Source organism: Lissotriton helveticus, chromosome 7, assembly GCF_964261635.1.
Source record: "Lissotriton helveticus chromosome 7, aLisHel1.1, whole genome shotgun sequence".
NCBI lineage: Eukaryota > Metazoa > Chordata > Amphibia > Caudata > Salamandridae > Lissotriton > Lissotriton helveticus.
Window position 1 is genome coordinate 1,461,496,312 of NC_136068.1, and position 25,345 is coordinate 1,461,521,656.

Genomic DNA, 25,345 nt, shown 5'->3' on the forward strand with positions numbered 1-25,345 from the left:
TGCTAAATTAACCAGTCCCTCCTGCTTTTGCTTTACTGCCCTGCTTCCTCCTCATTGTGTCAGCTGTGCAGACATTTTGTCATGGTGAGCAATTCTCCATTTTATAGGCAGCGTTCTCCTCAATTGATCACCTTTCTTTCAAGTAATTGTTGTGATAAACTATCTAGCCTAGTATCTAATCTACCGCCATGGTCACACTTCAAAGAATTGAGGCAGTGGAGCTTCGTGTCTTTCTTAAGGCTGGCACTCAGCTCCTTATCTGTACTTTTCATCTGTGTGCAATTATCACAGCAGGCAGTCCGGTGCTGTTTGGTGCAATTATTTCAGCAGGCAGTCCAGTGCAGCCAGTGTTCACTGCAAATATCTCAGCAGGCAGCCCTATAGTTAGTGATTCCTTCTGCTCTGCTTGAATTTAATTGACCCATCTGGATGTCATTTTAACTCAGACCTTTGTGCTCCTCTTGCAATGGATTTCTTTTTTATTCTCAACTCCATTGACTAGGATTCTACTTCAGCCTGAAGAACTTTTCCTTCCTTCTTGAAAGGGCTGATAGACTTACCTTCTTCTCAGTAGTGCCATATTCAGTGATATAAGACTTGTTTTTCTATGAACATTTTGTGGCTGTATATATATATATATTTTTCTCATTCTATGTGGGTAGGTCCTATCATCTTCTATCCTTACTCTGCATTTTTCTCTTCTATATTTCTTCTCATTATCGTTATTTTCTTTCTTTATTCTACTTCTTTTTTCAAGCACACTACTGGGTTACTTGGTACCCTTCATCATTCCTAATGTCATCTATATTTTAGCATGTCGTTGTTTGCAATGTCCCAAACTCCTGCATTTTTAAATGATGTTGAGTAACCACTTATTCCTTGGAAAAGATGGGTAAATCTTTTTGAATCTTATTTGATAGCTATAGGTGGGAATAGATTTTCCTCAGTGCATAAGCAGCACATTCTACTACATAATTAAGGAAAGCATGCAAGAGATATATTTGATGATCTTTCCATGTAATTACTGAAGGACAGGAAGAGGGAGAGGATGTGCAGGGAGACGTACAACATGATGTGCATCAAAATACACTTCGAAAATTTGAAATGCAATTTGGTGAAAAGACAAAAGTAAATTCAATTTTATAATCGAATAAAAGTTGATGAAACTGAAATTAGTGATTACTAATATGCAAAAACAGAAAGGGGAGAGTGGGAAATTCAAATGTTACAGATGTGGTCATATCGGTCATCTGGCTAACAACCTCAAGCGTCCTGCAAGAGTGGTGGTATGCAAGAAATGTAACAAACATGAACACTTTGCCATGGTGTGTAAAGACATGAGAAGCACTGTTACACGTATGGTCAATAATGACGGGATTCAGAGAGAGGACATTGTCTTTCAGATTGCAGATGGTATTGGGAATTCAGGAAATTTTTACTCCATATGTCACATTCTTTTGGATGGAGTTTCTTACACTGTATATGTTGACTCATGTTCCTCATATACCTTGATAAATGAGAACACATTGAAGAGGAACTCTCAAGGCAAAGTTTACTCATTGTTACCCTGTGATATTAACCCTGGGGGTATATTAAAGATCATATACCCCTTGAAAGCGATGTTACTAATGCAAATAGATTTCAAGGGAAGATCCACTATGGAGAAGGTCTATGTTACCAAAAATGGCTCAAACCTATTAGGTTGGAAACACCAAAGGGATCTGGGGATTAAATTGGATCCCAATGCATCAGAACAAGTACATTTGATTGACTGATCTATTGTTGGCAAGCATATATGTGGTAAATTTCCTGATGTTTTTTCAGAGAAACTAGGCTTACTTAAAATATTTCTTCATAAAATAAAAGTGAAGGGTCAGGTTAAACCGGTAACTCACACAGCAAGATTTACTCCATTGCTAATGAGAGATCTTCTGAGGAAAGAATTGGACACGTTGGATGCCAATGGGGTCTTAGAGAAGACAGAAAGTTCTGAATGGCTGGCTCCCATTGTAATAGCATCCAAAGAGGAAGGAAAAGGTATCCGTCTGTGTGTTGACCTTAGATACCTCAATGCCAACATCTGGGTGGATAGGAATCCACTTCTAAGTGTCTTTCAGGAAGCCAAATATTTTAGTGTCCTAGATCTCTCATCAGCCTACCACCAAGTAGCCCTTCCTACTGACTCTTGGTCCCTAACCTTTTCATAACTCTATTTGGAACATACCAGTTCATTAGGATGCCGTTCGGTCTAGCGTCTGCCAAGGCTGTTTTCCAAAGAGTCATGCAACATTTCTAGCAAGGGACCAAGAAGGTCCTCTGCTTTCAGGATGATATCCCAATGTATGGCTGCTCAGAAGAAAACATAATGAGGTGTTGGAGGAAGTTCTGGGGAAGCTAAGCAAGGCTTGGTTGACAACACAAAAAGATAAATGCAAAATTTGGATAAATTCAGTTACATATTTGGGACAGGCCATTTCTGAAGAAGGCAAAAGTCTCAAGACTAGCTTAGTAGACTCAGTCAGAATGGCACCTGCACCCTCGATAAGGAAGAACTGAAGTTGTTTCTTAACCTTTGTGGAGTATATGTCTAAATACATCCAAATCTTTGCGGATAGAGTACAATTACTTAGGGCTTCACTCAAGAAAGGTTTCCTTTTTAGATGGAATAGTCAATGTCAGGATGAATTTACCCAGATAAAACAAGCAATTTATGAGGCATTTTTACTATAGTGCTAAAACCACTCTCACCCCAGATTCCAGTGTAAAGGGGTTAGGTGCATCCCTTCCACAGGTTGCTGATGATAAAGAGAGGGTAATTGCTTTCGCATCTAGAACATTAAAAGAATCTGAATGTCATTGTATTACCATTGAAAAAGAGGCTCTTGACTGTTATTGCACAATCAATCACTTCAAATTTTACCTGTGGGACATACCATTTGTTTTGAGAACCAACCATAAACCCCTACTTCCTATGTTCTCTACCAAATGAAATGAGAAAGCTGCTCCTCATATCTCCAAATGGGTACTAGGGTTGCAAGGATTTAACTTTATCATTGTATTTGTACCAGGTATCAAGAATCAAATTGCTGATTGTCTCTCAAGGTTCCCCATCACAAGTGAATCTTCCCCGGTCAGTGCATCTGAGGAAGCTATCCTATCCTGTAGTGTAGTTCCTATATCCCTGATAGGCTCTGCGCATTGTAATATTATACACTACAGTTTTGACATTGGACTGAGGTCAGTATGTCTCTATCGAGTACATTAATTACTTGTGTGTGCCCATTAACTCAGAGGTCAATAGAAACTTACTCAAATGAACAAGAAGGGATTGGTTTCTGAAAACCATATATACATGACAACTTTGTTTCCCTTTAGTGTCGGAACAATATCTTCAGAGTCGTGCTTTGTTTCTACAGAGTTGCAAAGAAATAGATAGACGGGCGATTCAATAAAAAGGGTTTAAGGAACAGTCTTATTTCTCAAGCAAGATATATGAACTGCTACAATCGTAAGACAGAATGCAAAGTATAAAATTTACAGCGTTAACAGTAAGATGAAATAAAATTGTAATAGCATGTCTTGTAGCTATGACATATAGGGCCATGTGTATCATTCAAAATTGCGATCGCAAATGCCGTAATTCGCAGAATTTCGGCTTTTGCGACCGCAATTTAGCTAAGTGGGCTGTAGTAAGGTAAAACTGCCTCCCAAAATAAAGAATCGCAAAATTTGTGATTCCTTATTTTGCGATTGCATTTAAGGAATCACAAATTTTGGGATTCCTTAAATGCAATGTAAGAGGCACAGAAAAAGTGCAATTTGGGCTTAAGGAATGGCAAATTACCACCAACTTCAAGTTGGTAGTAATTTGCGATTTCTCAGAAAAATGAGCTTTTTTTTAATTTTTCTAAGTGCCATGTGAAGCACATACATGCCCTCAGGGCATGTATGTGTGCCACTTGTGCACACATACACAATTCAGGGATGTAACAGGGTGTCCTTTTGACACCCTGGCACCCTTGAATTAGCATTCTCAATTTGCGATTCTCTAATTGAGAATCGCAAATTGAGAATGTCTTCCCATTCATTCCTATGGGACTTTAGGCCCATAGGAATGAATGGGGAGGTATTCCTTAATTGTGAATTGCAATTTGCAATTTGAAATTAAGGAATATGTAGGATTCGCAAAATTATTTGCAAATCCTACATACATAGCGTTTTGCGATTCTCAAATAGCGATTCCCCAAAAATCGCTATTTGAGAATCGCAAAACCAAACTTTCATACATATGGCCCATAGTCATTAAAATACATACATAAATACACAGGCTAAAATCAACAGGTGCTTCTAAAATTATCCTACCCCAGTGTACCTAACCTAATCTAGTATGAGGGAAGAAGTAGGTACTGTCTTAGTCTGGTTTAGTTATGCCAAGAGTCGCCAAAAGTTACTCTAGGTTCTAAACAGCTCCATACCTTAGAATGAGAGAGGTTGGTATCTCTTTCCCGGGACTCGATCTCTAACACCCCGCATGGGGAGTCAGAAACACTTGAGATGGATTCTCGGCAAGGAGGATGACAGAGTCTGGTCAGTTGAGGACTTGACTTTCTTTGGGGCTTGCTGTGGTGAGCCGCATTGTGCAAGTAGGTAGCCGAACCGCATCGTGCCTTGCCATAGCAAGTGAAGGTATATTTGTACCTTGAAGGTGTTTAGGAATGCCAGATTTGACGTAAAAGTCGGGCATTAGAACGTCATGAATGAACCCCTAAGGAATAGATGTTCATGATTAAGGAATGAGTTCTTGGAGAAATCAATATCCAGGCAAGGAGAAGTCTTAAAGGCTTAAGAGTCTGGTGTTCCAAGAACTCATTGTGACGTAGATGAATGGATGTAAGTAGCCATGCCTGTATTTGGTTAGCATGGACAATGCCTAAATAACGGCAGGATTTCTATGCCTAAATAAGGACAATGTGATTTGTACCTATATAAGAGCATGAATCTGGAAATTCATACGGAATCTAAATCGATACACAACAATCCATTGACATTCCAGCATTAAAAAATGATTAATGGGAGATGTGTGTAGAAGATGATAATAGCCTCAGGTCTCTTGGCCCAAGAAACTTAACGAATTACTGGAAGTGCTCCGTGTGATATTGCTGTGTATTTAATGTTTGTATCTGTACCTTTAATGTATTGGAATTGTTAATGTTCCTATTCCATTCTCATGTGAGATTCTGGAATGTATCTCTGCTCTGGAGTCAGTTGAAGATTTCTCCTGTGGCTGAGGCTTTAATTAAAGCTACTCTTCAAACTTATAAGTTCTTCCTCATTTATTTATGCAAGAGGACACCACATTATTATGGCGACGATCGGGTGAACCCAAGACTTCGCCTCAACACGGGAAAAAGGAAAAGAAAAGACGACTCGCACACTCCTCCAGCGGCTGTGTTAATTATGTGAATAAGAAAGGAAGCAGAGACTTCCCAGCGGCGGTAGCTGTTTCAGGGACAATTGCGGTGAGGAGTTTGGCGGGCGGATTGCTTGGAATTATATTTTTAGCATAAATAAGGGAGCGGAAACGTTTGAGTGAAGCAACGTGTTTCTCTTGCGCTCTGTCTTAAGAAGACGCGCGGTGTTCTTTGCTCGCGCTGAAACATTGCTCGCGCTGAAGCTGTCATTGCTCGCGCTGAAGCCTTGCTCGCGCTGAATCTGTCTGTGCGTGCATCAAAGAAGGAAAGAACGTAAAGACTGCTGACATTCTGCTCTTTGTTAGTGGATTCCATGCATGGCAATTATCTAGATTTGAGATGCTCTGAACACTAAAGGAATGTTCACAAGAAAGAACATTCTTCTCAATTATCCTGCATAACCTGAAGGCTCCTTTTTGACATCACAAAGCAGGACTTACATCATAATTACTGAAAAGGTGCTGGTCTGCAAGAACTAGTAGAATTTTGACACTCCCATTCATTTGGTGTTATTAAGAGGTTTCACACTGTTAAGAAGCCTGAGAAAGAAAAGAGAAAAAGGAAAATACATACATAGTGAAAAAATGCAAAATGTAACTCAGCCTGCTTTCTTTTTAAATACCCCAGGAGAACCAAACAAAGTGGAAAAAATGGAAGAAAATTTTTGCAAACTATGCGAGGGTATGTGGAACTAACTTGAGTGCAGAAAGGAAGCTTTCCCTTCTTCTCCATTGTTTGGGGGGGGAAGGACAGGATGTGCTAGAACATCTTCCTGACTTATCTGCTGGAGAACAACGCAATTTAAATGAATATGAAATTGCGATTGCTCAACTTGACAAACATTATCTCCCGAGGATCAGTACCATTATGGAGCGTTACCATTTTGGTTTAAGAGAACAGAAAGGAGATGAGACTGTGGAAGATTATGTTTCTTCGTTGAGAAAGTTAGCGTCCTCTTGTAACATTGGTTTAACCCTTGATGAAAGAATAAGGGATCAGTTTGTACTTAGGCGTGCACATGGTGAGATTAGAAAAGAGCTTTGGTTAAAAGATGAACCACCTCTTGAGGAAGTATTGGCCATAGCAAAACAGGTAGAACATATGACAAAGTGTGTTGGTGAGTTAAAAAAAAGAAAAAGATAAAGGGTCATTGAATGAAAAAAAAGAAGAAAAAAAAGTTGAAGAAATTGTTTGTCAAGTTAAGAAGAATGAGACAAATGAAACTCAAACTGGTTTTGGAAAAGAGAATTTGGCATCAGGTTCGGCAAACCAGAACAATTTTACACAACAGAGTAACAGATTTTCATGTTTCAGATGTGGACAAATAGGTCACTTAGCCAACTCTCCAATTTGTCCCGCATTAAAGATTTCATGTAATGTGTGTGGGAAGAGAGGGCATTATGGAAAATGTTGTAAAACAAAAATATTTAGACCTGACTTGACAAGGAAACGTTGGAGTCAATCACAACCACAAGTTAGAACCATTACTTTTGAGATAAAATGTGAAGTATCTGATCATCCAAAACATGATGTAAAAGTAGGAAATGTCATGATTAATTTCAAATTTGATTCATGTTCTCGTATAACTTTAATAGATGAAGAATTATTTAACACACATTTTGCTGGTAAAGTAAGAATGATGAGATCAGATGTGAGACCTCTTGGGTATTCAGACAATCCGATTAAAATGGTTGGTTGTTTCATGGCTGAGATAGAACTTGGGAGTAGGACCATTGTGGGTAAAATTTATGTTGCCAAAAAAGGGGATACTTTATTGGGTTGGGTACATCAGGGTCAACTTGGTGTAACTTTGAATCCCAATGCTAATCCTCAAGTTCAAATTCATCAGATAGATACTGTGGATATGAAGAATATAGGAAAAGACTTGTGTGAAGACTTGACAAATAAATTTCCTAATGTATTTAGAGAAGGCTTGGGCTGCTTGAAGGGTTATAAGCATCGCATCAGATTAAGAGAAGGTGCCATACCCATAGTAGCAAAAGTAAGAAGAATACCGTTAATGGAACAAGAGAAGGTGAAAGAGGAGATTGAAAAATTGTTGAAGAGTGGTGTGATTGAACAGGTGGAAGCTACTGAGTGGTTATTTACCACTTTTTTCACCACTTTAGATTTGGCATCAGCCTACCACCAGGTTGTATTAGATGAGTATTCCCAAGACTTAACAGCTTTCATCACTCCTATGGGCACCTACAGATATAAGAGGATGCCGTTTGGCCTTGTATCTGCGGCTTCTGTTTTCCAGAGAATTATGGCTAGAATCTTAAAAGGGTTACCAGTGTCAGGTGCTATCAAGATGACTTACTTATTTATGGCAACAGTATGGAAGAACATTATGGTCGTGTATGTGCTGCTCTCAGACGTTTGGAAGATGCGGGTATGACACTTAAAAAAAGTAAGTGCAAATTTGGTGTAAAAGAAGTAAATTACTTAGGTCATAGAATAACTGATCGAGGAATCTTTCCAAAAAAGGAATTAGTGGAGACTATTAATAAGGTTAAGGAGCCCGTGAATAAAGAAGAATTAATTTCCTTCCTTGGTATGGTAGAGTTTTATGGCAAATTTATTTGTAATTTTGCAGATAAAACTCAGTCGTTGAGAAAGTTGACAGCAAGAAATGTTGAGTATGTATGGACTGAGGTGTGCAAGAAGGAATTTGATGGTATCAAATCTGAATTGAATAAGGCTCCCTCTCTTCAGGCATTCATACCAGGGTTACCCACTGTTTTATTCACTGATGCGAGTGAGAAAGGTCTTGGTGCTGTTTTGATACAGAAAAGAAATGGAAAGGATTGTTTGATTTGTTGCTCTTCCAGGTGTTTGAGAGGTTCAGAATTAAACTATTCTGTAATAGAGAAGGAGGCTCTTGCCATCTATTGGGCTCTGAGGAAATTGAAGAACCTGATTTGGGGGACAAAGGTGTGTGTTCTTTCAGATCATAAACCATTGAAGGAGGTTTTTGATAAAAAGGGTTTAGATGCGATCTCCTCAAGAATTAGGAAATGGATTGTATCTTTACAGGAGTTTGATTTCTCTGTTGATTATATTCCAGGAGTATCAAACAAATCTGCTGATTGTCTCTCAAGAATGGTAGGTAAGGAAAATTTTGTAGAAGGGGATGAATGCGGTTGTTCTGATGATTTCATAAATGTATGTGAGATTACAGAAGGAGCTATTGAAGAGAAAGAATGGAGAGATGAGCTTGAGAAGGATGAAGAGATAAAAAGGGTGATGTTGTCTTTGAGTAGTAACTCTCGTTTAGAGAAACCCTGGACTTTAGTTTCTGATGAGCTCTCTACAAATTCTGGGTTTTTAACTCGTGGTACAAAGATGGTACCACCTCTGGGTATTAGGAAGAAACTTTTGTCTCATGCCCATTCTGGTCATCTAGGCATTGTTAAAACTAAAGAAATTTTACGCATGCAGTTTTGGTGGCCTGGCATGGATTTGGAGATTGAGAGGTTAGTGAGAGATTGCCCAGAGTGCTGTGCTAGTGATAAAATATTGAAAACTAAGCAGATGCCCATGGTTAAGAGATTGTTACCAAGGCATCCTTGGGATGAAGTAGCTATTGATATAGTTGGCCCTCTGTCAGGTGTGAGTGATACCCCTTATCTATTAGTCTTGATGGATTTGTACTCTAGGTGGATTGAGGGGGGTGCTGTTAGAGAGATCACTTCGGAAGAAGTAATAAAATTTCTTGATGCTCTTTTTAAGAAAGAGAGTTTTCCCAATAGTCTTCTTTCTGATAATGGTCCACAATTTTGTTCTAGGATCTTTGAAGAATACATGAAGAAGTCTGGTATACTACATAAAAAGTGTTCTTTGTATCATCCCGAGACTAATGGTGCAGTTGAGAGAGTTAATAAAACCTTGAAGGAGGCTATACAATTGGCAAGGTCATCTAATTTAAATTGGAAATCAGTTCTACAGGAAAGAATAACTGCTTATCGCTTTGCACCCCACTCGACAACTGGGAAATCTCCATTTGTGTTGTTCAAAGGGAGGGCTCCCAACACTTGGTTGTGTCCTGGTTGGATGGATCTCAATAAGGGTTTGATTGATAATGGAATTGGTGAGTGGCGTAAGAAGGAAGAGAGGAAGTTGGATGAAAGAAAGTTGTATTTTGATAAAAGAAATTGTGTGAGTGTACAGAAGGTACTAGTGGGTGATCTTGTTCGAATAAAAGCTCCTGTTGGTTGTAGATCTTGGTCAAAATATACTGAGGTGAGAGCAGTAGTGAAAGTATTTAGAAATGCCATTAAAACAGAGGATGGGAGAATTTGGAACAGGAGCAGGGTGGTTGTGGTTAAGTCAAGAATTCCTTTACGTGACTCTTTGTGTGGAAGACAAGGATTACATCCTTCAACTTCTAGTTTTGTCAATGGTTCAAATTTATCCTCATCTTCCCTTAGAAGTCAAAGAATACGTAGACCTCCTATTTATTTAAGAGATTATTTACCATAGATTCATACCTCTCCAATTGTTTGGGTATCTGTAGTATGCATTTTTAATATTGTTGTTCAAACTTTCTTTAGGAGGGAGATGTGTGATATTGCTGTGTATTTAATGTTTGTATCTGTACCTTTAATGTATTGGAATTGTTAATGTTCCTATTCCATTCTCATGTGAGATTCTGGAATGTATCTCTGCTCTGGAGTCAGTTGAAGATTTCTCCTGTGGCTGAGGCTTTAATTAAAGCTACTCTTCAAACTTATAAGTTCTTCCTCATTTATTTATGCAAGAGGACACCACACTCCGGCTTTACTGGAAAGTGAAAGATGAGATATCTATCATCAATAATAACATGTATACATGCAAGACTGTCCCCCCCCAAGGACATGCAAGAATGCATCACAGAGATAGCACATGAAGGCCATCCAGGTAGAAGTATGACCAAAGGGAAATCCGTAATGATTACTGGTTTCCCAGAATGGACATTATGGTGGAGAAGACACTGAAGGAATGCTTTGCTTGCAGCTCCAGTAACACATAAGACTCCTCTCCTTCCTGTGTAAGTACCTTCAAAGCCCAGGGACAAATAAGGCAATGACATCAAAGGACCGTTAAATATTCTCAACAATTCCCAGAGATTCATGTTTGTGCTGATAGACTAATATTCTCATTGGATATCTACTAAGTTAGTCACTACCATTAACACTTCATCTCTTATTGAGTTCTTAAAGAAATATTTTCGAAAGAAGGTATACCCAACATAGTGGTCACTGACAACAGAGTACAGTTAACTTCCGATGAGATGATGCAGTTTATGGAGAATTTGTCCATTACAAATGTTAAATCCCACCTTTATTGCCTAGAGGTCTATGGGTTAATAGAAAGGACGAACAGAATGATTAAAGACACCATTCAGTTGACCCTCACCTCACATGAACCCATTGATGAAGCTTTGAGGAAAATATTATGGTCATATCATATCACTCCAGATGCAATCTCAGGAGTATCTCTATTCGTTTCTCTTAAAGGGAGAAATCCAGGCTCCAAGTTGACTCCCAATTTAATGGAGGTTGCCCGGTTTGGGTGTAAAGAAGCTTTGTAATGGACAAGAGGACTAGCTCTAGGACACCCCCGCGCCGCACGGCCACCAGCTGCTGCGAGTGCCTCCCCTGCCTGACTGCCTCGCTGCTGCCTGCCGCCGCGTGACCACGCCCCCTGCCCCCGAGCGGCGTGGTCCGTGACCAGCTGACCTGCCCCTGCTGTTTTTTTGCCGTTTCTGTCTGTTTTTGTCGTTCTTTATTACTTGTTTCTCTGTGATCGTAATTCCATGCCCCTGTCGCTTTTTGCCGTTTTTTGTCTTGTTTTGTCGTTCCTTATTGCTTGTTGCTCTGTGATCGTATTTCCCTGCCCCTGCTGTTTTCTGCCGTCTTTAGACAGTTTAAACGTTTAGTATAGCTTGTTTATTTGTAATTTGTTTTCCCCCTGTTACCTGCCGCCGTTCGCCCTCCCTCCCTCCCCGCTTCCCGCCACCGCCGCTTACCCCGCCCCTTTTGCCTTCTGTACCCTCCCCGCTCCCGCCTCCCAGCTGCTCCGCCCCCACGTGCACTTCGCCATATATGGCGACCGTGCGAACGCGCAGCGGTCACGCGCAGCGGTCACGCGCAGCGGGTGCGCCGATTGTGCGCCGAAGGCGCGCCAAAGGTAAGCCCGTCTGCGCCCGTCCGCGACCGGACCGCGCCCAGCGCCAGGACCCCTGGCCCACGAAGACCCCGACCGACCCGCCTGACGTACTCCGCCGCCACCCTCACCGCTCTCAACACCGGCCGATTCCCAGGTTGCTACCGAGCCACTCCGAAGCACACCCACGGACCCTTCAGCTGCCACGCATGCAAGTTCACCTGCATCCGGACCTGCCTCGCACCAGCACCAGCCAAGTCGAACACCATCAGCACCCACCTCAAGTGCATCCTGCTCAACACCTGCTCCGTCCACAGACACGCCATCGAACTCTGGAACCTCCTCGACACCACAGCTCCTGACGTTGCCTTCCTCACGGAGACCTGGATGAACGCCTCTTCAGCTCCCGACATCGCCATCGCCATCCCAAAGGGCTACAAGATCACCCGGAGGGACCGCACCGCCAACCAGATGGGAGGAGGCATCGCCATCATCCACAGGAACACCATCCGTCTCACGACCAGCACCGACAACACCCTGACCACCGCCGAACACCTGCATTTCCAGATCCACACCGACCCGAAGACCACCCTCAGAGGCACCCTGATCTACCGACCTCCGGGACCACGCTCCCAATTCAGCGAGGACATCGCCAACTTCATCAGCCCGCATGCCCTCCCCTCCGCTGACTACATCCTCCTGGGGGACCTCAACTTCCACCTGGAGAACAACAACGACCGCAACACCAGCACCCTGCTCGACAACCTCGCCAATCTTGGACTCAAGCAACTGGTGTCCACCCCCACCCACCTCGCCGGACACACACTCGACGCAGTCTTCTCATCCAGCACAGACATCGACTTCAGCCACGCCACAGAGCTTCAATGGACGGACCACAGCTGCGTCCACTTCACCTTCAAAAGAATGACGACCCACCACTACCAGCAACAGGCTGCCCGCAGAAGCTGGAACAAGATCACAGCCGACCAGCTCGCCTCCTCACTGAGCCAGCACCCGCCTGCCAGCTCAGCGAACCCCAGCCAGGCCGCCGTCAACCTCACAAAGTGGATCAGCAACTGCGCAGACGAGCTCGCCCCGCTGAGGACCCCGCCCAGCAGACCCGGCAGCAAGAAAGCCCCATGGTTCACCGACAAACTCAAGAGCTCCAAGAAGAACTGCCGTGCCCTCGAGAAAGTCTGGAGAAGGGAACCAACACCGGACAACATGACCACCTTCAAGCTTGCCACCCGGAAGCACCACCAGCTGATCCGCGCCGCCAAGAAAACTGCATTCAAGGACCGGCTGGACAACAACGCACACAACTGCAAGGAACTCTTCAACATCGTGAAAGAGCTTTCCAACCCCAGCGCAGGAAACAACGACATCACCCCATCGCAAGACCTCTGCAACTCCCTCGCCTCATACTTCCACAACAAGATCGCGGACATACACAACAGCTTCAACAACCAACCAACGCACACCAAGACCGAACAACCACCCCCCACCACCACCCTCCACGCCTGGACTCCGATCAGCACCGAAGACACCATCCGCACGATGAACTCCATCCACTCCGGTTCACCGACCGACCCCTGCCCTCACCACGTCTTCAACAAGGCCGACGCTGTCATCGCACCCCACCTGCGAGACATCATCAACACATCCTTCGACACCGCCACCTTCCCTGAGAGCTGGAAGCACGCCGAACTCAGCGCTCTACTCAAGAAACCCACAGCGGACCCCACCGAACTCAAGAACTACCGCCCCATCTCGCTCCTCCCGTTTCCAGCCAAAGTCATCGAGAAGACCGTCAACAAGCAGCTGGCCGCCTTCCTGGAGACGAATGGATCCCTCGACCCCTCACAGTCTGGCTTCCGAGCCAACCACAGCACCGAGACCGCCCTCATCGCCGCCACCGATGACATCCGAGCCCTGATGGACAAAGGAGAAACAGCGGCCCTCATCCTCCTAGACCTCTCCGCGGCATTCAACACTGTCTGCCACCGCACCCTAGTACAGCGCCTCAGCAACGTCGGAATCCAGGAGAAGGCTCTGGAATGGATCATCTCCTTCCTCGACGGAAGAACACAGAGAGTCCGCCTACCACCGTACAAGTCAGAGGCCACCAAAGTCATCTGCGGCGTCCCTCAAGGATCCTCGCTGAGCCCCACCCTCTTCAACATCTACATGAGCCCCCTCGTGGCCATCGCACGACAACACAACCTCAGCATAATCTCCTACGCCGACGACACCCAGCTGATCCTCTCCCTGACCAACGACCCCGCCGCCGCCAGAGCCAACCTACACGAAGGGATGAAAGAGGTAGCCGAGTGGATGACGACCAGCCGCCTGAAACTGAACTCGGACAAGACGGAGGTCCTCATCCTGGGCTCCTCACCCTCCGCCTGGGACGACTCCTGGTGGCCTCCCGCCCTGGGCACCGCACCCAAACCAACAGACCACGCACGAAACCTGGGCTTCATCCTGGACTCCTCCCTCTCCATGACCAGACAAGTCAACAACGTCTCCTCGGCGTGCTTCAACATCCTACGCATGCTACGGAAGATCTTCTGGTGGATCCCCACAGAGACCAGGAAGACCGTCACCCAGGCCCTCGTCACCAGTCGACTGGACTACGGCAACGCCCTCTACGCCGGTACCACCGCCAAGCTCCAGAAGAGACTCCAGCGGATCCAGAACGCCTCAGCCAGACTCATCCTCGACATCCCACGAACCAGCCACATCTCCGGACATCTGAGAGACCTGCATTGGCTCCCCGTCAACAAAAGAATCACCTTCCGCCTCCTCACCCACGCACACAAAGCCCTACACGACCAGGGCCCGAGCTACCTCAACAACCGAGTCAACTTCTACGCTCCCAAACGCCACCTCCGATCAGCCAACCACGCCCTCGCCGCCGTCCCCCACATCCGAAGAGCGACTACAGGAGGAAGGTCCTTCTCCTACCTGGCCGCCAAGACCTGGAACTCCCTCCCGACCGACCTGCGCCTGACCCAGGACCACCTCTCCTTCAGGAAGAAGCTGAAGACATGGCTGTTTGAGCAGTAGCGGCACCCCCCCCCCCAGCGCCTTGAGACCCTACGGGTAAGTAGTGCGCTCTATAAATGTCCTTGATTGATTGATTGATTGACAAGATTGTTCGTCACCATAATGATTATAAAACTAGATTTGACTGGAAACGGGGTAATGTCATCAGAGATTGAAGAGAAGGTCAGTGGGTCACAATCAAGTGACCTAACCCTAATTTCTCAAAAATATCTTCGTTCTTTAAACCTGTGAGAATCAAGCATATAAATCGCAACTCTGTAGTTTTAGAGGATGGATGTACATGGAGTATGGACAATGTAGCTCATTGTCCAGGTGTGTTAATTCCATCCTTAGATGATGGTGGGGTGGAGGATGGCACAGTGTTGGACTCAAATGGGTCTAAGGATGTAAGAGTTCGACGTCCCCTCGTTGGCAATCAGATTATGAAATGCAATGTAATGCCAACTTCATTGTTGACAATTGTATTCCTGTGCTTTCTTTTCTTGAATTTCCTCTCCTATGATTCCTTTGGGGTTTTGTTAAAGAGTATTGTTTCTATTGATAAAGGGAGATGTGTTGGAATCTAGGTAAATGGTATATTCCTCGTCCTCCCCTCTCTACCTTTTCCACTCTCCTCTTCTTCCTCTTATTGTTTTGCTTATTCCATAAAACGTTCTGGTGAAGCTCACGTTAGAATGTTGGTGTGAGCCACCTAAACTGTTGGATGTGTGAGGATCTTGTTCCAATAATCTTCCTTACCTCAAGTTGTTTTTGAGGAGTTATTTCAGCGATTTTCAAGCCTGGACTCATGAACAAGCTCTAAAGCTAAACCAGTCCTTTGGCCGCGGAGGCTCTGGCTCAGCTCTCATTTTTAATTTGTTGGTTCACCCATCTTTACTATCTCATTTTGAGCTTGAGTTTTTTATTCTCTATATTAAAACTATGTCCATTTTCATGGGTTACGCATGTAAAGGTGAAACAATAAAGTTTATTTATTTTACTGTCTCATTGTATTCACCAGCAGAACCGAGGGTGCCAGATTCAATTCAGCCCCATGGCATTAACAAAGGCCGACTCTGCTTAGCATCCCAAACATTGTGTTTAATATTCTGCCATCGTACGGCCTTGAAAAATTGTGGCAAATCACTGCTCTCTGTTTTAAGGCAGTACAATCATTGGTCAGGATGTAAAACAAGCATGTTGTCTCATGTCATTATTTGGTGCACGGACATCTGCCACTCCCAACAAGGTACCCCAGAACTCTGCTACCCTAAACCAATAACACAGACATGTGCATTTGTTCCAAACAAAAGGGAAAGGAGAAAAAAGAATAGTTCATATTAACAGACCCCACACACATTATGTCTAGTTCTTAGAAAAATTCCCAGATTGACTCTTTAAACAAAAAAACGAACAGGAAACTTAGAGGAGTGAAGCACTGATGCCTTTTAAATGGTAAGGGGGGTGTCTTCAGTTGTGAATATAAGTAAAAGAGGGGTGATTTTGGAGCGCAGCACGTAGCCAGCAAAGAGCTGGTCATCAACCCAGAATTGCTTAGTGCGATCCAAATAAAAGGAAAGCGCACATTTTGGATCCAGACGGTGGAGCCTCTCTTCCTCCTTAGAAGGATGCAGAGGTGGAAAGAAAGTGGGCAAAGTGATGGTTTGACCAATGTGGAAATAGTAACCACCTTGGGAAGAAAGGAATGTCTGGATGAACATGCCAAGGTCTGGTGAGGTATCCCCCAGTTCCTCTCTCCAGTCCAGTTTGTAACTCAGCTTGTCAGCCCAAGGGTCTCCAGAACCCTCCCAGTCCTCCTCACCTTCCTCTGGTTGCCAATCTGGTCTTAAAGACCCAGGGTAGAACAGGGGCACAAAAGTGCCTGTCTGCACCAGATCCGTGTCTACATCGGGGTGGTGGCTAGGGTCGATGCCGGCTGGTGACACAACCAGCGCCATCTGCAGATGTGGTGTCAGTGGAATCAGCGCCGGGGGAGGTGAAATCAGGAAATCAGGTAGACCGGTGCTGATCCAGATCCAGGCCTGGATCCAAGGGGACCCTGCGGTGCAAGGGCCAGAGGCGCCGGCATCGAAGGCCCAGGGGCCCCAGCCGAGTTCAAGGGGTCCGAAGGCACACTGGCAGAGTTGGGCTCCCAAAGATGGTATGCATGGCTTTGTAAAAGGTGTGAAGCTGGAATGGGTTCGCTGCGGGTCCCGGGAAGGGAGGGAAACTCAGAGTCGACTGCACGCGGAACACGGGAGTGGACTCACCCATATCCCTCGCCGTGTCGGCCAGGGAGAAGTCGAAGAGCGATGGTGCTTCTTCGACGACTTCTTGTGCTTTGACTTACCTGAGGAGTACGAAGACTTTGAAGAGGACTGGTGGTGGTGGCTCCGTGACCGGTCCCTCAACCTCCCACGTGACCAGGACCTTGAATGGCATGGAGCCGACTGCCAGGCCTCAAGAATCTTTGGCCACCGCTCCCGCAAAGACTTTGGATTCATGGTGCGGCAGTAGGAGCATGACTTGGGGTCGTGGTTGCACTCCAAGGAAAATAGGCACAAGCGGTGCGGATCCGTTACCAACATCAGCCAGCTGCAGGAGCCACAAGCCTTGAAACTGGGCTTTCCTGACGTGCACCAGGAGTCCTAGACTCAAAATCAATGTAGAAAAAAGTAAGCAAATAGTCAGTAAAAAAGTGGCTGGAGGTACCGCTCTCTCCGGATCTGCGCTGGCTGGTGCGGAAAAAGAAAGAACTGATGTCAGTGCGCGAGGACGACGTCTAAGTAGCTACCGCGACATCATCCCGGTGACCACAACGCCAACGACGAATGCTGAGTCAACCGACGCCACCTTTCGACGTGCAGGGGTACTGCTGACAAAAAAATCTCTAGATCCAGTCTGAAGCCTGGGGGTAATTCTAAGGTAAGGGGTCTATAACTAATTGTCTCTTTCAGATATGCAATTTTGTTTTGATAATTATAAAATATTGTTACTATACAGCATAATAATGCATTTTGAAATACATATTTATGCACGTTCCTTTTTAACAAGGCGACATATAGACTGTTATCGAGGGTGTTGTTTATTCATTTATCATTCTGCTGATAATCTCCGTATGGGACTGAAATCATCTCTAATTTGTAATCGTTCCTCATATATTTCCGGAACACTCGTCTATCTGTCGTTCACTTACTTTATTTATTCTGTGCCTCTAGTGACGGCTATTTTGTGTATACATATTTTGGGATTCACACACTTGGATCCCAACTCCACATTGCCCGAAGAGCACTCTGGGTACCACATTCTTCCATGACCATTGTGCTTTGGGCAAAGGGCGTGGCCATGGTCCTTGCCCTGTGCCAACCACACCTGACACCTAAGCCTTTAAGCTATGGCCTAAGACGAAGTCAAGTGTACTCGAAGCACAAGGGGTTCTTTAACAGTGCTTCATTTTAAAAAAGATAAGTGGCCCAAGGTTTTGCTCAGAAGCCAGTGGCAGGCGCCAATAATGGAGTGAATAAAATTGATTCCACCTCATCCCTCTCTCACTCACCACAGACACTCCCAGCTCCTTTTTCTCACTCCTGCAGGTTCCTGTCTTCTTCCTTTGTTACTGTTTTTTCAGATTTCTCTTTCTCCTTCTTTCCCCTTTTTTTGTTTTTCTCTCTCTTGTTCTGGGTCAAAGTCTGATGAGGAAAACAAAGTGTCGATCCCAACAATGTGTGCTGGTGGCTCCCGCCGCAGCATCCAGCTCAAATTAAGTACTGTTCTATATCCACCTCTGCTCCCAGTTCCCATGTCATTAAAGCTTGCAGGAAACAAGTGGCTCTGGGTGCAGGGGGATACCTTTTGGCGACCCCGTATCCCCACATTGCAGAATGCAGGCCACAAACTTCAGCAGCCTGGCACACTGAACTCTTGGTGCGTGGTGTGGTCTGTGGCCATAGACTTCACCCAGTCCTCCTTTCCCTGAAGCCCATTGGCCATGCCAATGCTGTTTAGTGTTACCCTCAAGCCCCTCCTATTCCAAACAGCCTGTTGGGTATGGTCTCATCTGGCTCACTGTCTAAAAACATCTCCTTACATACCTGTCACATAACAAGGTCCCATCCTCCCAGATCCATTGACCATTCTGCTGCTTGGACAGACCGATCCAAATACGATCTTTGCCTCTGTGTTCTATAAATGTCTGAAAATTAAACAGGAAAGATCATTTTATTCATCACATGTTTATAAACATCAGTCGAGAAAATGCTTTTTTGGAAAATAGTAACTTCCCCTAAGAGAGCTTATCCCAACAGAACATCACTTACAACCAGTCTTTGCAGAACTTACAATTTGAAGTGAATCTGATGCTGGTCGCACCCCTTGATTAATGTCATAGCTCACGAAGAGACCTAATTTACTAGGAGGTGTTCTTGGCGGAATCCCAGGCTTATGGCTACATTTGCTAAGTGGCCTGTACTACAAATACCAGGGTACAAACTGAACGGCCAAGCTCAGCTTCTCTAAATATATACACTGTGAGAAACTTTGCTGTTATGAATGAAAGCGCGCCGAACCACAAACCTCCGTTATGATATCCTTTTAATTTACAATACACTGCACTCAAACTCGTATGTAGTGCTTGAAGTTAGCCTGTTTGTACTTAGCACTGAGCACAAATGTAATGTTCTGTTCTTATCTCTCCTTATCTCTTTCTTCTATTTCTATCCTTATTCCTTCTCTCTTCTCATTCTAGAATACCGCTTGGATTCGTTCTCCTGCTCTCCTTCTCTGCTGTAGGTCCATTATTCTCTCTTCTTAAGACTTAAATAAAGTCTCTTTACTTGGAAGAATACTTGACTTCTGGCATTCCTTCCTCGGTACATATCTTGGTACCAGGAGTGGGGTGAAGAGATAACGCGTCCCTTCTCATTCGCATTCTTCATTGTGCTTCGAGGATTTCTGCCCAGCTGACGTTTGAAGCTCCCTGCCTGGATCGCCTCTTCGAACGCGTTTCTTTCGGAAACGTTTTTGATACATTCCTGAGCTTCTGACTAGCTGCCCTGATACTTTGTTTCGTTGAACCCACAGCGCACATTCGCGCTCGCTGACAGTTTCCTTCGGAGCAGGTCTGTTTTGAACATTTGTTTTATCGCGCCTACAGCGCTTATATTATTTGCGCATTATACTTCAAAAAGAAATTTGTCGCATTTTAATTTTTGTAACATTAAGGATTTTAACTTTGAAAACAAGCCAACGCTAATAGTGTAATCAGCGCGAGCCTTCCTTCCGCTGTCAAGCATTGTTCAAATGCGTCTTTGTAACACTTCTTCAGCGTGTGGGATTGTCTTCTTGTTGTTCCTGTATCCTAGCAACTGCAGCGCTTTCTACTTTGGCTTACACGCGCGTCATTTTCCAGTGCGTTATTGACATTCTCTGCAGGTTTTTTACTCGTGCTCAATATTCTGCCAGATTGATGGACAGCTTGTGTTCTTTTGGAACCTTTTCATGCATGATTGTTAGAAAAGACTCCATTGAAGAATTTTAATTACAAAAGGGATTATTTCCTTCATTCTACATATCTGCCTGACTGTCAACATTCTTCATATTGTTTCCACATTCCACTTATTTCTGGAACTTCATGAACATACTTTGTGACATCATAATTTGGCTCTAGTTGTACTACCATTTTACTATGTCCTCTTCAGAAAGTGCTCTACATCCTCCACCGTTCCTTCAGAAACCAGGCAAACCTGACATTTTTTGGAAACAATGGATCAATATTTTTGAGAACTATTTTGTTGCTATCTATGAGGTTGATTTTTCATCAGAAAGGAAAAATGCTCTGCTTTACAATCATTTGGGTATTGCGGCACAATTTTTTAAAAATAATTTACCACCTTTTCCTAGACCTTCTGGTTATGGTACATGGAATTTATACATTGAATCCAAAGCTAAACTCAAAAAACAATTTTCTGATGAGCCAAATGTTATGCTGGAAAGACATAGCTTCTTCAAGAGAAAACAAGGGAGTGATGAATCTGTAGGAGAGTATATTGCCGCTCTCGAGTTCTTGCTTTAATTTGTGAATTTGACAACTACACTGACACTTCTGTAAGAGATCAGTTTGTTTTTAATGCAGGAACGACTATTGACATGCTGCAATCCCTCTCTCTCTGAGGTTATTGACATTGAGAAAAACATTGAACGCTCTATAATTTCATCTCAAGCCTTAGCTGGACAGGAAGGCCATTCACCTATTTCATATATCTCTGAGAAGGCTGAGTTTGCTTCTATTTCGGCCATTAAGGTTAATAAGGATTCTAAACGTGCCTTTTGCTTTAGGTGTGGTTCCAAAAATCACATTGCCAATTTTCCTTCATGCCTGCCTTAGGTAAAAAATGTGGTAAATGCAAAAGGTCAGGTCATTTTCAGGAATTTTGTAAATCTCGTCGCTCTTTTCAAAATGCTAATCAAAATGTTAGAATACATAGTGTTGAAGTACAGTCTCCTTCACAGTCTTCTTCCCACCCAGTTTCTACTCATTCCGTTCCTGAGTGCACTAACATGTTTTCAAATATGCTTTTGTCTATTGATGAACCATCTGATTATGAAAAACCATTATGCCAAGCTCTCATCAATGACAAATCCTTTCAGGTTATGGCCGATTCGGGTGCTCCCATTACTGTATTGGCTGATACCACCTTTTTCAGTGTTTGGGGTCATGCCATACTCTTGCAAGCCCCTGATATTTCTCCAAAAGCCTTTGGAGAAAAGGACATTGATCTTCTTGGTTTCTTTATTGGGTCCCTTGAAATCCTTGGTAGATCTACTGAAACTAAGATTTATGTTGCACTCAAAGGCAGAGATTTGGTTGGTTGGAGAGATTTAGCTAGACTGGGTATTACTTTAAAGCCTGGTCACAAAAATCCAATTGTTTTAGGAGACCTTCCGATTTTTACTATTGACAATGATTATTCTCCTAATGATTTACTTAAAAAGGAATTTCCTTCTGTCTTTGGTGATAAAATTGGTACTATTAAAGGTTTTGAACATGTTATCGGGTTAAAATCTAATGCTACACCAGTTACTCACAAGGTCAGACCTGTTCCCCTCAGTGTCAGGAATGACCTTAAAAAAACTATTAGAGAGACTCACTGAAGATGGTGTTATCACCCCTACTGATTCCTCTCAGTGAGTATCTCACATTGTTCTTGCAAAAAAAATAAAAATGGAAATCTTCGGCTTTGTGTGGACCTCAGGTCTCTTAATCGCAACATCATTGTTGACTGTCAACCCCTTCCACATATACAACAAATGTTTACTAACATTGGTCATGCTTAATATTTTTCTAGCATCGACCTCCGTTCTGTATATCACCAGATATCTTTTAATAATGATTCTCAAGAACTTACCACATCTGTTACTCCTTTCGGAGCTTACAAATTTTTGAGGCTGCCGTTTGGCTTAGATTCGGCAGCCTCGGTTTTTCAAAAGGTCATGGGTGTTCTTTTTAGAGATATTGAAAATGTTCAGGCATATCAAGATGGCATTCTTGTTTTTACCGAGACAAAGAAGGCACATTTGGACACATTACATAAGGTCTTTTCTATTTTAAATTCAAGAGGTGTTACTGTTCAACCTGAGAAATGTAAATTTTTTGTGGAACAAATTGAGTATTTAGGTCATACTATCATACCAAAAGGTATTAAACCTACATTTTGCAATGTTGAGGCTATTCTTAAAGCTCCGCCTCCTAATGATAAAGATACTCTTAGATCTTTTTTAGGTCTTTGCGAGTACTATGCTCGTTTTGTACCTGAGTATTCTACTTGTGTCCAACCCTTGAGAACTCTTCTCAAAAAAGGTACCAACTTTGTTTGGTCCAATGATGCTAGTGCTGCTTCTGAAAATATCAAAAAGTTAGTGGTCAATGCCCCTGCACTCAGTCCATTTGTTCATGGTCATCATTGCACAGTAACTGCTGATGCCAGTCTAAATGGTCTTGGTGCAGTTTTCGGCCAACAAAATTTGGGAAAAGATCACACAATTTCTTTTGCATCAAGATATTTGTCTGATGCAGAGTCCAAATACTCAACAATTGAAAGGGAGGCTTTAGCCTGTGTTTGGGCTGTCTCCAAATTCAAAACTTATCTTTGGGGTAATTCTTTCACTTTATTCACGGATCATAAACCGCTTGTTTATCTTTTGCAGGGAGATGGCTTGGGCAAAGCTTCTGCTCGCCTTGTACGTATTCTATCAAAATTGCAAGAGCACAATTTTACCATCAAATATATACAAGGTGGTAAGAATTTCAGGGCGGATTGCCTTTCTCGGCTTCCCTTACCTTCAACTGATGATATCATTGATGAGTTTGACTGTGTTGTGGATTCCATTGATGCTTCTTCTCCATCTAATGGTGCTATATCTGAAAAAGATTGGCTTGAGGCTACTTCTACAGATCATGATTTAAAGAAAATTTCAAATTTATTGTCAAGGGTTGGCCTCCCATTCGCAATGTTCCTCAAAATTTAAGACCTTTTGCTCAGATTTCTTCAGAATTATCCCTAGAAAATGGCATAGGAATGGTTGTGTTATTCCCCCAATTTCTCTTAGGAATAAACTCATATTGATTGCACATACGGGACATTTAGGGGTCACTGCTACTTGTAAGAAACTCAGGGAAAATTACTGGTGGTCTTCTTTAAATGCTCAGGTTTCTTCTTTTGTTGATTTGTGTCCTCAATGTATTGTCTCTGATAAACATTGGAAGACGACACAGAATCCCCTACGTCCAGCTCCTTTACCTGAAGGTCCATGGACGAAAGTTGCCTTGGATTTTGCTGGACCTTTCAATCTCTTACCCACTTCGTCAACATTTTTATTGGTCTTGATTGATTATTTTTCCAAATGGATATATTTTTCTTTTGTTGAATCAGCTCAACCAATTCTGTTTTGCAATTCCTCAAAAAAAAATGTTCCTGTGAAGGTCCTCCAAGAGAACTTGTTACGGACAACGGTACTCATTTTGTATCGAATGCCATGCAAGATTTCTTAAAATCCATGGACATTAAATATGTTCAGGTAGCTTTATATAGTCCTGCTGCCAATGGACTTGTTGAAAGAGCGAACTGTTTTCTTAAAGAAGGGGTTCAAACTGCTCTATCCACTGGTTTAGATGTTAACCTCTTTCTTAAAAACAAAGTCAATGCATATCACAACTCACCTCACTCTACGACTAATTTCACTCTTTTTGAATTGTTAAGAGGCAGAAAATGTTGCTCTTTACTTCTCCCTTCTTGGTTGGAGCGTCATTCTTCTAATTCCTCTTCAAGATATGTTGTCAATTCTAATAGAGATGCTATTTTACATCAATCTGTTGCTTTAGCACAGAGTAAACAAAAGTATCATTTTGACAGTCGCAAAAATGTTCAATCTACAGAATTTAATTCTGGTTCATATGTTCTTATCGAAAAACCCTTTTTTGTCAAAAAATGAGAATCTTCTTTCTCTTCTCCTTACAAGATTTCTAAAGTTGGTCTCAGTTCTTGTTTACTTCATGATGGGAAATGGTGGAACAAGAATAGACTTGTTCCTATATCTGATGAACAAGCTGCAAGTCATGTCAAAACTGCTGTTACTCATGATTTGGATGATTATGTTTTGTTTGAAGGTTCTTGTTCATTCTCAGATGTTGCATGTTCATCTTCAGACACTGCATAATAATGTTGTCACTTCTACACCTTCTACGTCGCAAGAAAATGTTGTTATCACCAAGTCTTCAGATAAGATTGTCAATTCTCCTTGTATTGTTTCCAATTTGCCTTCAAAAAGAATTTGTAGGTTACCTGTGCATTTTAAGGATTTTGTTTTATCCTAAAAATGTAATGTACGTTTCATTCTTAAAGAGAAAATATTGTGCTATTATTATGTCATGTAGTTTAATATATCTTTGAGATGTTTTTCTTGTTCTCCGTAAAAGGGGAAGATGTGTAATGTTCTGTTCTTATTTCTCCTTATCTCTTTCTTCTATTTCTATCCTTATTCTTTCTCTCTTCTCATTCTAGAATCCCGCTTGGATTCATTCTCCTGCTCTCCTTCTGCTGCGCTAGCCTGCTCTGCTGTGGGTCCGTTTTTCTCTCTTCTTAAGACTTAAGATCTGGTGGACCGGGAGCAACTGTGGTCAACATTGGTTGGGTATGAAATACAGGGTGACCTGCTAGCTCTAATCAAAGAACTGCATACAGAAAACTGGGCACAGATAATTCTGGATAAGGAGGGAGGATTGACGAAGAGAATACCAATTGGGAACGGTTTAAGGCAGGGATGTGTACTTGCCCCCCTACTATTCTCTCTGTTTTTAGCTGACCTACCCCAAAAATTAAGAGAGGTTAGTGGGGCAAACCCAAAATTAGGAGGAAACCAGATATCATGCCTCCTCTATGCTGATGATCTGGTAATCACGGATCAGACGGAGATTGGGCTCCAAAGAAAACTAAATCGATTCAAAGAATACTGTACTACCAAAAAACTTGTAGTAAACATGGAGAAAACAACATTTGTTTGCTTTGGCAGGAGAAAAACAAAGTTCTCTTGGTACCTGGGCACAGTATTGCTCTAGAGGGTAGCTGATTATAGATATCTGGGAATGTGGTTCTCTGGTACGCTGAAATGGTATACTCATTTAA

The 25,345-nt window shown here is 43.0% G+C and overlaps 1 protein-coding gene across 2 annotated transcripts in view; it reads right to left on the reverse strand.

Annotated features, from left to right (window-relative positions):
* LOC144767472 (CD209 antigen-like protein C) overlaps positions 1–25,345 on the reverse strand; it is a 356,973-nt gene that overhangs the window by 44,391 nt on the left and 287,237 nt on the right. For both annotated transcript variants that reach the window (XM_078650891.1, XM_078650889.1), the window contains one exon: positions 18,761–18,861. In XM_078650891.1, the coding sequence (XP_078507017.1) occupies positions 18,761–18,861 (101 nt within the window). The remainder of the gene's footprint in view (positions 1–18,760; positions 18,862–25,345) is intronic.